This window comes from Ranitomeya imitator, chromosome 1 (genome assembly GCF_032444005.1).
Source record: "Ranitomeya imitator isolate aRanImi1 chromosome 1, aRanImi1.pri, whole genome shotgun sequence".
Taxonomy (NCBI): Eukaryota; Metazoa; Chordata; class Amphibia; order Anura; family Dendrobatidae; genus Ranitomeya; species Ranitomeya imitator.
The window spans coordinates 407659591-407672368 of NC_091282.1; the positions used below are offsets into that span (position 1 = coordinate 407659591).

General features: G+C 41.1%; 1 protein-coding gene across 2 annotated transcripts in view; it reads left to right on the forward strand.

The window, feature by feature from the left end:
• The window catches only part of FRMD3 (FERM domain containing 3), a 297732-nt gene that overhangs the window by 239840 nt on the left and 45114 nt on the right, over positions 1 to 12778 (forward strand). For both annotated transcript variants that reach the window (XM_069762775.1, XM_069762783.1), the window contains exons 5-6: positions 5903 to 6000; positions 11171 to 11294. In XM_069762775.1, the coding sequence (XP_069618876.1) occupies positions 5903 to 6000; positions 11171 to 11294 (222 nt within the window). The remainder of the gene's footprint in view (positions 1 to 5902; positions 6001 to 11170; positions 11295 to 12778) is intronic.

Consider the following 12778-nt stretch of genomic DNA (forward strand, 5'->3'; position numbering starts at 1 on the left):
TTCATTCTTAAAGAGGACCTCTGTTAAAGGGTCGATAGTAGCTTATAGGATTCCTGCTTCCAACAGGTGGTGCTATAGAGTTCAAGTCCTCTTCCTCTCTCACGAGGCAATTTGCATATCATATTGAAGTAGACACACAATGTAATAATGGCGACAGAGCAGAATTAAACGTTTTTGTTATTTTATTAATTTCACTTCACTGTTGCTGAGATATTATCAATAAAAGTTGACCAATCAGAGACGCGGGATTTCCAGGACAGAGAGAAAGACAGAAAAACCCTTAGACAATTATATATATAGATACCTGTATGTCATCTCCTGTATATAGTATATACCTGTATGTCATCTCCCCTGTATATAGTATATACCTGCTGTATGTCCTCTCCTCCTCTATACCTATGTGTCATCTCTTTGATATAGTATATACCTGTGTATCATCTGCTCCTGTATAAAGTATATACCTGTGTGTCATCTCCTCCAGTATATAGTATATACCTTTATGTCATCTCCATCTGTAAATAGTATATACCTGTGTGTCATCTCCACTGTATATAGTATATACCTGTGTGTCATCGCCCCTGTATATAGTATGTACCTGTATGTCAGCTCCCCTGTATATAGTATATACCAGGATGTCATCTCCTCCTGTATATAGTATATACCTGTATGTCATCTCCTTCCTCATATAGTATATACCTGTGTCATCTCCCCTGTATATAATATATACCTGTGTGTCATCTCCTCTGTATATAGTATATATGTGTGTATCAGCTCCTCCTGTATATAGTATATACCTGTCTGTCATCTGCTCCTGTATATAGTATATACCTGTGTGTCATCTGCTCCTGTATATAGTATATACCTGTGTGTCATCTCCTCCTGTATATAGTATATACCTGTGTGTCATCCTCCTGTATATAGTATATACATGTGTGTCATCTCTCCTGTATATAGTACTAAATTGGCAGCCTGATAAATCCCCAGCCAACAGGAAGCCCTCCCACCTGGCAGTATATATTAGCTCACACATACACATAATAGACAGGTCATGTGACTGACAGCTGCCGTATTCCTATATGGTACATTTGTTGCTCTTATAGTTTGTCTGCTTATTAATCAGATTTTTATTTTTGAAGGATAATACCAGACTTGCGTGTGTTTTAGGGCGAGTTTCATGTGTCAAGTTGTGTGTGTTGAGTTGCATGTGGCGACATGCATGTAGCGACTTTTGTGAGATAAGTTTTGGGTGGCGACATGCGTGTAGCAACTTTTAGTGTGTCGAGTTGCATGTGACAGGTTAGTGTAGCAAGTTGTGTGCAGCAAGTTTTGCGCATATCGAATTTTGCGCATGGCGAGTTTTATGTGTGGTGCGTTTTGAGTATGTGCAAGTTTTGTGTGAGGCAACTTTTGCATGTGTTGCAACTTTTGTGCATGTGGCAATTTTTCCGCGTGTGCAAGTTTTGCGTGTGGCGAGTTTTCCATGAGGTGAGTTTTGCACGTGTGGCGAGTTATGCATGTGGCGAGTTTTGAGCGGTGACTTTTGTGTTTCGACTATTATGTGGCGAGGTTGGTGTATGTGTGGTGAATTGTGTGCTGAGGGTGGTATATGTGTTCAAGCATGTGGTAGTGTGTGGTGCATTTTGTGTGTGTGTGTGTTCATATCCCCATGTGTGGTGAGTATCCCATGTCGGGGCCACACCTTAGCAACTGTACGGTATATATTCTTTGGCGCCATCGCTATCACTCTTTAAGTCCCCCTTGTTCACATCTGGCAGCTGTCAATTTGCCTCCAACACTTGTCCTTTCATTTTTCTCCCATTATGTAGATAGGGGCAAAATTGTTTGGTGAATTGGAAAGCGCGGGGTTAAAATTTCACCTCACAACATAGCCTATGACGCTCTCGGGGTCCAGACGTGTGACTGTGCAAAATTTTGTGGCTGTAGCTGCGACGCCTCCAACACTTTTCCTTTCACTTTTTCCCCACTATGTAGATAGGGGCAAAATTGTTTGGGGAATTGGAACGTGCAGGGTTAAAATTTCGCCTCACAACATAGCCTATGACGCTCTCGGGGTCCAGACATGTGACTGTGCAAAATTTTGTGGCTGTAGCTGCGACGGTGCAGATGCCAATCCCGGACATACACACATACATACATACATACATACACACATACACACATTCAGCTTTATATATTAGATTATATGATGAAATTTAGTTAAAGCTTAAATTGTGGACTCCTATTTAGAATGAGAAAAAGGACTGGCCAAGTTGATATAAAATGATGGCAGACCTTAGGGAATAGTCAGAATGCCATCATGCACATTAAATTGTCATCAACATACAGTATACAGTTACAGTGGCTTGCGAAAATATTTACCCCCTTGGCATTTTTTCGTGATTTGCTACCTCACAACCTGGAATTTCACAGATTTTTTGGAGATTTTGCATCAGTCCATGTAACGAACATGACTACAAGTGTGAACATTTGGTTTTCTTTTTATTGTGAAGCAAACAACAAATAATACAAAAAAATTAAAAACTTCTGTTTGCGTAAGTATTCACCCCCTTAACGTTAGTTTTTTGTTGAGCCTCCTATTGCAGCAATGACTTTGAATAAGTCTCTATGAGCTTTTCACATTTTGCTACTGGGATTTTTCTCCATTCCTAAAGCAAAACTGCTCCAGCTCCAAATTAGATGGATTCCTCTGGTGATCAGCAATCTTCAAGTCTGACCACAGATTCTCAATTGGATTAAAGTCTGTGCTTTGACTAGGCCACTCCAAAATATTTACCCGTTTCCCCTTAAACCACTCGAGTGTTGCTATAGCAGCGTGCTTTGGGTCATTGTCTTGTTGGAAGGTGAACCTCCATCCCAGTCTAAAATCTCTGAAGCTGCCATCACACTAGCAGTATTTGGTCAGTATTTTACATCAGTATGTGTAAGCCAAAACCAGGAGTGGAACAAATAGAGGAAAAGTATAATAGAAACATATGCACCACTTCCACATTTATCACCCACTCCTGGTTTTGGCTTACAAATACTGATGTAAAATACTGACCAAATACTGCTAGTGTGACGGCAGCCTGACAGACTGAAACAGGTTTTGCTCAATAGTATCCCTGCATTTTACACCATCCATGATCCCCTCGACTCGGACCATTTTTCCTGTCACTGCTGTCGAAAAACATCCCTACAGCATGATGCTGCCACCACCATGTTTCACTGTGGGGATTGTGTTATTGAGGTGTGGAGCTGTGTTGGTTTAGCGCCAGACATAGAGTTTACTTCGGTGGCCAAAAAGTTCAATTTTAGTCTCATCTAGCCACAGCACCTTCCTCCATACATTTGAAGAGTCTCCCATATGTTTTTTGGCAAACTCAAAACGAGCCTTACAATTTTTGTGTGTAAGTAAAAGCTTTTTTCTGACCACTCTTCCATAAATTCCACCTCTATGGAGTTTAAGGCTATATGCACACGTAGTAAAAGAGGTGCAGAATTTTCTGTGTGGTTTTTATGCGGAATTGATGCGGATTTTGTGCGGATTTTCAGCGGTTTTTGCCACTGCAGATTTTTATCATGGAGGGATGCAGAAACGCTGCAGATCCGCACAAAAGAAGTGCACTTCTTTGAAATCCGCAGCAATTCCGCACTGATTTTTCTGCACAGCTTTTCTTTCCCCATTGAATAACATTGTACTGTACATCACAGTGCGGATCTGCAGTGTTTCTGTGCGGAAAAATCCGCTGCGGATCCACAGCAAATCTGCATTGTGTGCACATAGCCTTAGACTTAGGGTAAGTTCACAAAGGGCGATTTTGCTGCATTTTTTAATGCTAATTTTCATCTGCTTTTTACCATACCAGCAAAGCCTATGAGATTTCAGAAATCTCATGCACACACATTGGGTTTTTGTGTGGTCATTATTTTTTGCTTTGCAGCGTTTTTTTGACATAGGGCATGTCACTTCTTTCAGCATTTTTTCTGTTGCAGTCCAATATGTCAAGTGTCCCACGCGGTATCTGGGGGAGATAAAGCTTAAAGCTTACAACCAGGCTGTAAGAGACTGGGGAATGAATAAGATGGAGCGGGCGCAGGCTCAGTAACTAGCGGTGACGTCACCGAGCCTGCGCCCACTCACAGCCTGACCTGAGGTAACCTCCGGACTGTGGGAAAATGCCAGGGAAGAGGCTACCGCAGGTAATGTATCTGTTCTATTCTATCAATTCTATCTATTCTTTCTATCTATTCATTCTATCTATTCTATCAATCTATCTATTCATTCTATCTACAGGAAGTTATTTTTTTTCTCTGTGTGCACCCAACTTTATTGGCATGCACAAAGAGAAAAAAAACACATAAAAAAAAGCACCAAAAATGAACCAAAAACCGCACCAAAAACGCTCCTAAACCTGCTTTTTTGGTGCAGCTTCTTTCCTGCCAAGATGATCAGGTTTTGCCTGAGAAAAAAAATGCAGTAAAAATGCCCTGTGTGAACTTACCCTTATTGTGGTCATATGGACAAATATGTCCAGTCCGTGGTGCCTCTTGCCTAATGATATTGCAGCTTCTGTGGCCTTTCAGAAAAGGTGCGTATATAGTGACAGACCATGTGACATTTACGTAGCTTGCACACAGGTGGACTTCCTTCCACTAAGCATGTAACTTATGAAGGTAATTGCTTGCATCGGAAATTTTTAGGGGATTTATTGCAAAAGGGGTGAATACATACAGTATGCACATGCCAATTGTTAGTTATTGGATCCCACAAATTTAATTTATGCCTATATTATTCTCGCTTCAATTCCCCAACTTAGACTATTTAGTCCTGATGTATCACATACAAATCGGATTACAAAAATATTTAAACACAGGCTGCAGTGTAACAAAATAGGTAAAAAGCCAAGGGGATGAATACTTTCGTGAGCCACTGTATCACTGTATGACGTATTATCTACCTGGAGTGTATCCTGATCAGGAACCTAATAATAACATGCTCAATTGTATGACATTTTGAATTTAAACAGTAACTGTACTTCCAAAGTAATTTTTCAGAATCATTTTTCTTGTGTGCGTACATGAGGAATAACACTATTTCTGGCCACTTTGTCACAGTTTTCCCATCTACAGGGTCTGTCTCTTAATTTATAGTTGACTCTTAGCTAGTGGAAGAAGACTAGCTGTCATGAGGTCTCCTATACACATCACAGCCCACATAGAGAAATTCCTGCTATTCATTCCCCAGTTAGGACACAGAAAAGCAGCATCATTGTGAAGGATATCATGGCTGTGTAGATGTGAATCCAGCCAATGGGATGAGGCAAAAGACTTGTTAGAACGCTCATCACAGTCTTTCTATGTCTGCTCCTGCCCGTTTCCTCACTGGGTGCCTCACTTTCCTCTCCCACTCCCCTCTTCATAGAGGCTGTGTAACTTGACACCTCATTATCCTGGCAGTCCCTCTTGACTTGAGCAAGAGGATTAAACCTGTTTTCTCAGAGCGAAAGGTAAGCTCAGAAGGTAGGAGGGAGGAGGAGAAGAGACTCATACAAGGAACGTAGCAAATTTCTCTGATAAGATACATTACAAAGTTTGTTATTCACATTTTGCATTGATCTATTCAAAATTTGTTGGAAGTACAGTTCTTATTGAAACTTCTTTCAGTTGGCAACTGAGATCGCCTTGCAATTATAAGGTCCGTGCGCAGGTAGTACTCATTGACAATGTGATTTTGTTTGTTTCATATCCCTAAATAAGTGTAATCCCAATTTGATCACTTATGCATACATATGGTATATTACACATGGAAATCAGATGAATTCATGGAAAATAAGATTCAATAAAAGATGTCTGATTTTTAAATCATGGATATTACAATTTGTGTGTGTTTGGTTTCTTGCAGGTATCTTCTGTATCTTCAGATAAAGCGGGACATTTTTCATGGGCGTCTCTTGTGTTCATTTGCTGATGCTGCCTTTCTTGGTGCTTGCATTGTACAAGGTAACATTGAAAGTCCATGTGGAGTTTGACCTTAATGTATAAATGTGGTTCTGAAAACGCCACTGACACAGCAGATTTTCCATATGGAGTCTAGACAGAAAATCTGCAGCAATTTCACTCATTGTGAATAAGACCTAATGCTAATTTCACTCAGTGCTAATCCTTCACCCATACACTTATCTGAGCACCCCAATATTGGTTATGTCATGCCCATGATTCTCTCAAAACAGAAGATTGTGAGATAAGGATTTGGCACATTGGATTTCAACACCTTATTCTTTAATTGCCCCAGCCACCAACAGTGTCAATGAAAACATGCATGCTTGACTGAGCTGAGCCTTTATTTATATGAGGGAGTCAGGAAAGATAGCTGTTGGCTGAACCGTTTGCCTGATGATTATCTTTTCTTTTTAAACATGTTTTTATTGGGTTTTAACACAAAAAAGCAAAGTTACAGACAGAGGTGTGTATCTAAAGGTACCGTCACACTCAGCGACGCTGCAGCGATATAGACAACGAGCCGATCGCTGGAGCGTCGCTGTTTAGGTCGCTGTAGAGACGTCAAACACCGGCAACAGCAGAACGATGCAGGAGCGATCAAGTGACGTAACAGCGACTCACTTATCGTTCTCGCTGGTTGTTAGCTCCATGTAAAACATTGCTGGCGTCGTTGCTTTTGCTGTCAAACATGACGATACACGCCGACCTGACGACGAAATAAAGTTCTAGACTTCTAGCTCCGACCAGCGATATCACCGCGGGATCCAGATCGCTGCTGCGTGTCAAACACAACAAGATCGCTATCCAGGACGCTGCAATGTCACAGATCGTTGTCGTTCTCGTTGTAAAGTTGCTGAGTGTGAAGGTACCTTAAGTTTTGGAGTACTTTGTAGTCATCCTTCAAATAATCATGTCCCGTGATGGGAGAAAATAAACAATAAACTGTTGCTTGACTGCCATCATCTCAATTGGGATTATGGTTCCTTCTCTGAAGTCTCTGTACCTACTACAGTCAACATTAGAGAGGATGTCATGTCTATACATACAATTCTGTCAAACTTATAAAAATGTAAATATGAAGATGAAATAGATAAAGGTAGAAGAGAAAAAGGAGGGTAGGAAGGGAGGGATGGGGGAGTCCTCCACAAGGAGGAGGAATGTTGATTTCGGCGATTAAATCCTTTCGTTTCATGAGATGCCTGATGATTATCTAAGGTGAAGTGCACCTTTAGGCTAGGTAACACTATCAGTATTTGGTCAGTATTTGACATCAGTATTTGTAAGCCAAAACCAGGAGGGGAACAATCAGAGGAAAAATATAATAGAAACACGTCACCACTTCTGTATTTATCACCCACTCCTGGTTTTGGCTTAGGCTACTTTCACACTAGCGTCGGTACGGGGCCGTCGCCATGCGTCGGCCCGACGTACCGACGCAAACTGCGAAAAAAAAGAACAACGTGGGCAGCGGATGCAGTTTTACAATGCATTTGCTGCCCCATTGTAAGATCCGGGGAGGAGGGGCGGCGTTCCGGCCGCGCATGCGCGGTCAGAAATGGCGGACTCGACACACCAAAAAACGTTATATGGGACTTTTTTTGTGCCGACGGTTCACCAAAACACAACGCATCCGTCGCACGACGGATGCGACGTGTGGCGATACGTCGCAATGCATCGCTAATGAAAGTCTATGGAGGAAAAACGCATCCTGCGGGCAACTTTGCAGGATGCGTTTTTACTCCAAAACGACGCATTGCGATGTACGTCAAAAAACGCTAGTGTGAAAGTAGCCTTAGGCTGCTTTTACAAATCAGTTTTTTGCCATCAGTCACAATCCGTCGAATGTTGAAAAAAACAGATCCGTCGCAGATTGGGAAAAACTGATGTGACGGATCCGTTTTTACGCCGGATCCAACTAGCTACTCCAGCAAATTGGATCCTAAAAAAATCGGAGCATGCTCAGTTAAAAAAAAAAACAAATCCGTCACCGGATTCTGTCATTTGACGTATCCGGCGCCTTAGGCTTCCATTCTAGCAAACGATGGACGGCGACGGATCCGTCGTTGTCCGTTTCTTTCGACGGATTCAAAAAAGTTACGATGTCCGGTTTCTCCGGCCGCCGGATAAACAATTTTCGACGTATCCGGCGAACAACGGATGAAACATGAGGCCATCCGTTGCCAACGACTGATGTTTGAAAGGGGCCTTACAGATACTGATGTAAAATACTGACCAAATACTCAACGTGTGTATGTAGCTTTAGGCTTATTCATCAGTGGTGTTCTTATACTGTGTTTTTCCAAAAATAAGATGGGGTCTTATATTATTTTTTGCTCCGAAACATGGGCTAGGGCTTATTTTCAGGGGATGTCTTTTTTCCATGAGCAACAATGAACATTTATTCTTGAACATATTAAATGAACATTTATTGAAATATAATCACGCCGTCTCACACACACACTGCACATACACAAGTATATACACATACTGTACATACGTACACATGTATATATACACACACTGCGCATACATACATTGCACATACACATGTATATACACTACCATTCAAAAGTTTAGCGTCACTTAGAAATTTCCTTATTTTTAAAAGCAAAGCACAGTTTTTTTTCCAATGAAGCTAACATTAAATGATTCAGAAATACACTCTATACATTGTTAATGTGGTAAATGACTATTCTAGCTGCAAACGTCTGGTTTGTAATGCAATATCTTCATAGGTGTATAGAGGCCAATTTCCAACAGCCATCACTCCAGTATTCTTATGGTGCTTTGTGTTTGCTAACTGTGTAAGATGTCTAATGCATGGTTAAAATACCCTTGTAAAACCTTGTGCAAGTATGTTTGCACAGCTGATAACAGTTTGGCTGATTAGAGAGCCTATAAACATGACCTTCCTTTGAGCTAGTTGAGAATCTGGAGCATTACATTTGTTGGTTCCATTAAACTCTCAAAATGGCCAGAAAAAAACAACTTTCATGTGAAACTCGACAGTCTATTCTTGTTCTTAGAAATTAAGGCTATTCCATGCGAGAAATTGCCAGGAAACTGAAGATTTCCTACAACTGTGTGTACTACTCCCTTCAGAGGAGAGCGCAAACAGGCTCTAACCAGAGTAGAAAGAGAAGTGGGAGGCCCCGCTGCACAACTGAGCAACAAGACAAGTACATTAGAATCTGTAGTTTGAGAAATCAACGCCTCACAGGTCCTCAACTGGCAGCTTCATTAAATAGTACACGCAAAACGATAGTATCAACGTCTACAGTGAAGAGGCGACTCCGGGATGCTGGCCTTCAGGGCAGAGTGGCAAAAAAAAGCCATATCTGACACTGGCTAATAAAAAGAAAATATTAATATGGGCAAAAGAACACAGAGATTGGACAGAGGAAGATTGGAAAAAAGAGTTATGGACAGACGAATCCAAGCATGAGGTGTTTGGATCGCACAGAAGAACATTTGTGAGACGCAGAAAAACTGAAAAGATGCTGGAAGAATGCGTGACGCCATCTGTCAAGCATGGTGGAGGTAATGTGTTGGTCTGGGATTACTTTGGTGCTGGTAAAGTGGGAGATTTGTACAAGGTAAAAGGGATATTGAATAAGGAAGGCTATCACTCCATTTTGCAACGCCATGCCATACCCTGTGAACACCGCTTGATTGGAGCCCATTTCATCCTACAACAGGACAATGACCCAAAGCACACCTCCAAATTATGCAAGAACTATTTAGGGAAAAAGCAGGCAGCTGGTATTCTATATGTAGTGGAGTGGCCAGCACTGTCACCAGATCTCAACCCCATTGAGCTGTTGTGGGAGCAGCTTGACCGTATGGTATGCAAAAAGTGCCCATCAAGCCAAACCAACTTGTGAGAGGGGCTTCTGGAAGCATGGGGTGAAATTTCTCCATATTACCTCAGCAAGTTAACTGCTAGAATGCCAAAGATCTGCAATGCTGTAATTGCTGCAAAGGGAGCATTCTTTAACGAAAGCAAAGTTTGAAGGCGAAAATTATTATTTCAAATAAAAATCATTTTTTTCGAACCTTGTCAATGTCTGGACTAGATTTTCAATTAATTTGGCAACTCATTTGATTAATAAAAGTATGAGTTTTCATGGAAAACACAAAATTGTCTGGGTGACCCTAAACTTTTGAACGGTAGTGTATACACACACTGCACATACCCATGTATATACACACAGACACACACGCGAGTTGCACATACACATGTATGTCTACACACAGACCATCACTGCACATACACATGTATATATACACACACTTCTCATATGTCACATACCAGACTGTCTTCTCTTCAGTTCCTCTAGACTCCTACAGTTAAAAGACCTTTGGTGACATCATGGTCACACATATGTGATTTCTCCAAAGTTACTTAAGCAGTTTTAACCTTCGAATAGAAATGCAGGGCTCCCCCCTTTCCCCTAAAAATAAAAATACCGACCCTGACTGTAGCTAGGGCTTACATTTGGAGTAGGGCTTATATTTCAAGCATACTCCAAAAATCCTGTAAAATCACGCTAGGGCTTATTTTCAGTGTAGGTCTTACTTTCAGGGAGATACGGTAGTTGACATCACTTCTTTGCACTTTGACTATCTCCTTTACGTAAGCAACTAAAAGTTGAACTTGGTCATCTCATATGAAATGAATTTAACTGGCCCTTTACTAAAAGCATAAAACTTGTAAACAATTTCCACATAGCTCCTTGGTTATTTGGCTGCATCAGTGGTGGTTTAGCTGCCCATTTGCACCACAGCAGCCAATAAAGGGAAGAAACAGCAATAAATGGTGCTCATTGAAAAAAATGCATGTACTGTTATGTCAGACAGAGGCAGAGCTGCGTTTAATAGTTGTGATTTTCCATAATTCGAAGCCGGAGACCTCTATGACATCCATGTGCCATAAGGGGGTGTAAGCAATCGATTGTCAAGAAGAAAAAACACAGGCAGGAGCTACAGTACACCATTTATTCTGCCACATATATAGTAACCACCAATCACACATGTCCTATGACGTAAATGGAACTTTTCACTTTTCTGGGCTCCTGTTGTCACCCGTAAACATCTGTATGTAAAACCAGCCTGACACCGGCTATATTTGAGTAGAATTCATATTACGGTATATTTTTATTCTTTGCAGCTGAGATTGGAGATTATGATCCTGATGAACATCCTGACAATTACATTTGTGATTTCAAGATCTTTCCCAAGCAATCACAGAAACTGGAAAGAAAAATTGTTGAAGTCCATAAAAGTGAGCTCAGGTACGTGTTGTCTGTTAGGCTACATTCCCATGACGGGGATTTGTTGAGTTTTTAATGCTGCAGTTTTTCTGGTTTCAGCGCCAGTTAGCTAAATTAGGTTACTTGCATTTTTTTTATTGCGTTTTTAAGGTTTGTTTTTTTTTTACATGCGCTTTTATGGTGTTTTCATTGCAGAAATGCAATAAAAACACATCCTTTTTTTATCTGTGTATTTTCCTTATCTCATTTAAGTCTACGGGGAAAATCTACAGATAAATCGCATATTTACCGCAAGAGAGGTTGACATATCGCAGGTTTCAAAATCACACCGCAGGCCCATGATGCTGGAATTATATATGCTGTGGCTTTTGTATACGAAAATATGCCGAAAAACTGCACCAAATACTCATCGTGAGAACTTAGTCTGAAGAGTTCTGTGGCCAGAGGCTGCTAGACCGATACGTTATTGGTTTTCTTTTCCTACCTCAATAGCGACTGACCTGAGGGGTCATTCATAACACCCAAATTCAAGCAACTGCTCTGCCCACTCATGCTGCTTCATGTTTGGGTTATATAGGGAAATATTATAGATGAATTTGTATCAGAAAAGTCTATAGCTGAATACAGTACATGACACACTAGACTTACAGCATGTCAGTTTCCCCTGCGCAATGTCTGCAGACTTCTATTGCCTACAATAGGAAGACAAAATCCACTATTAATTTCACAGATAATATACTTTATCATTGAGTGTTGAAATAAACTAGAAGCGCAGTATTCTCACATTTCCAATCCCTATATCTTAATGCTTTCCCGGTAGTCACTGGTCTCTGATTAATGACATAGCATGCTGGCTTGTGACTGCTGTATCGGTGCCACGACAGACTGGAGGGGAGCCAGGGAGAATTTCACCTAGATCCTGGCCCTGGTACCTATGGCTGGGCATTGATAGGATAGATGTTAGTGTGTCTATGATCAACCAGTTATTCAGCAAAAGATACACTTCAGGGGGAAATTGATCAAATTGTTTAAGCACATTTTTCGCCATAAAAAAGTTTACAAATTTGTAAAATGTGAAACTTTTTAATTTTTATGTTGCTGAATACATTTGATTCAGTTTACTTGGTTTAGGACTGATGTATAAAATGCCATTCTTAGGATGCTTTCACATTGCGTTTAGGGACATGCTACTCTGTCTGGGTGTCCGCCTCTTGTTGGCGTACACTCCCGAAAATGTCAGAGCTCATGTTCGCTCGGCTGCCACCATTACAGTCTGTTGCTACGTCGGCGCATATGGCTGAATCACGTTTGATTGGGGGGGTTCAGAAGTATTCCCCGACGGGGCCACCAAGCATCTATTAAACGCACCCTTTGTAAGTTACCCCCAAGAAGCAGCAGAGGTGAGGAACTCTAGTGCTTATTATTTGAAGTAGCAATCTTAAAAGCCAATATTGGCTCGGGACAAGAAGCCAAATGGACTTTCTGGCTTGACTTCTTTTCCAAAG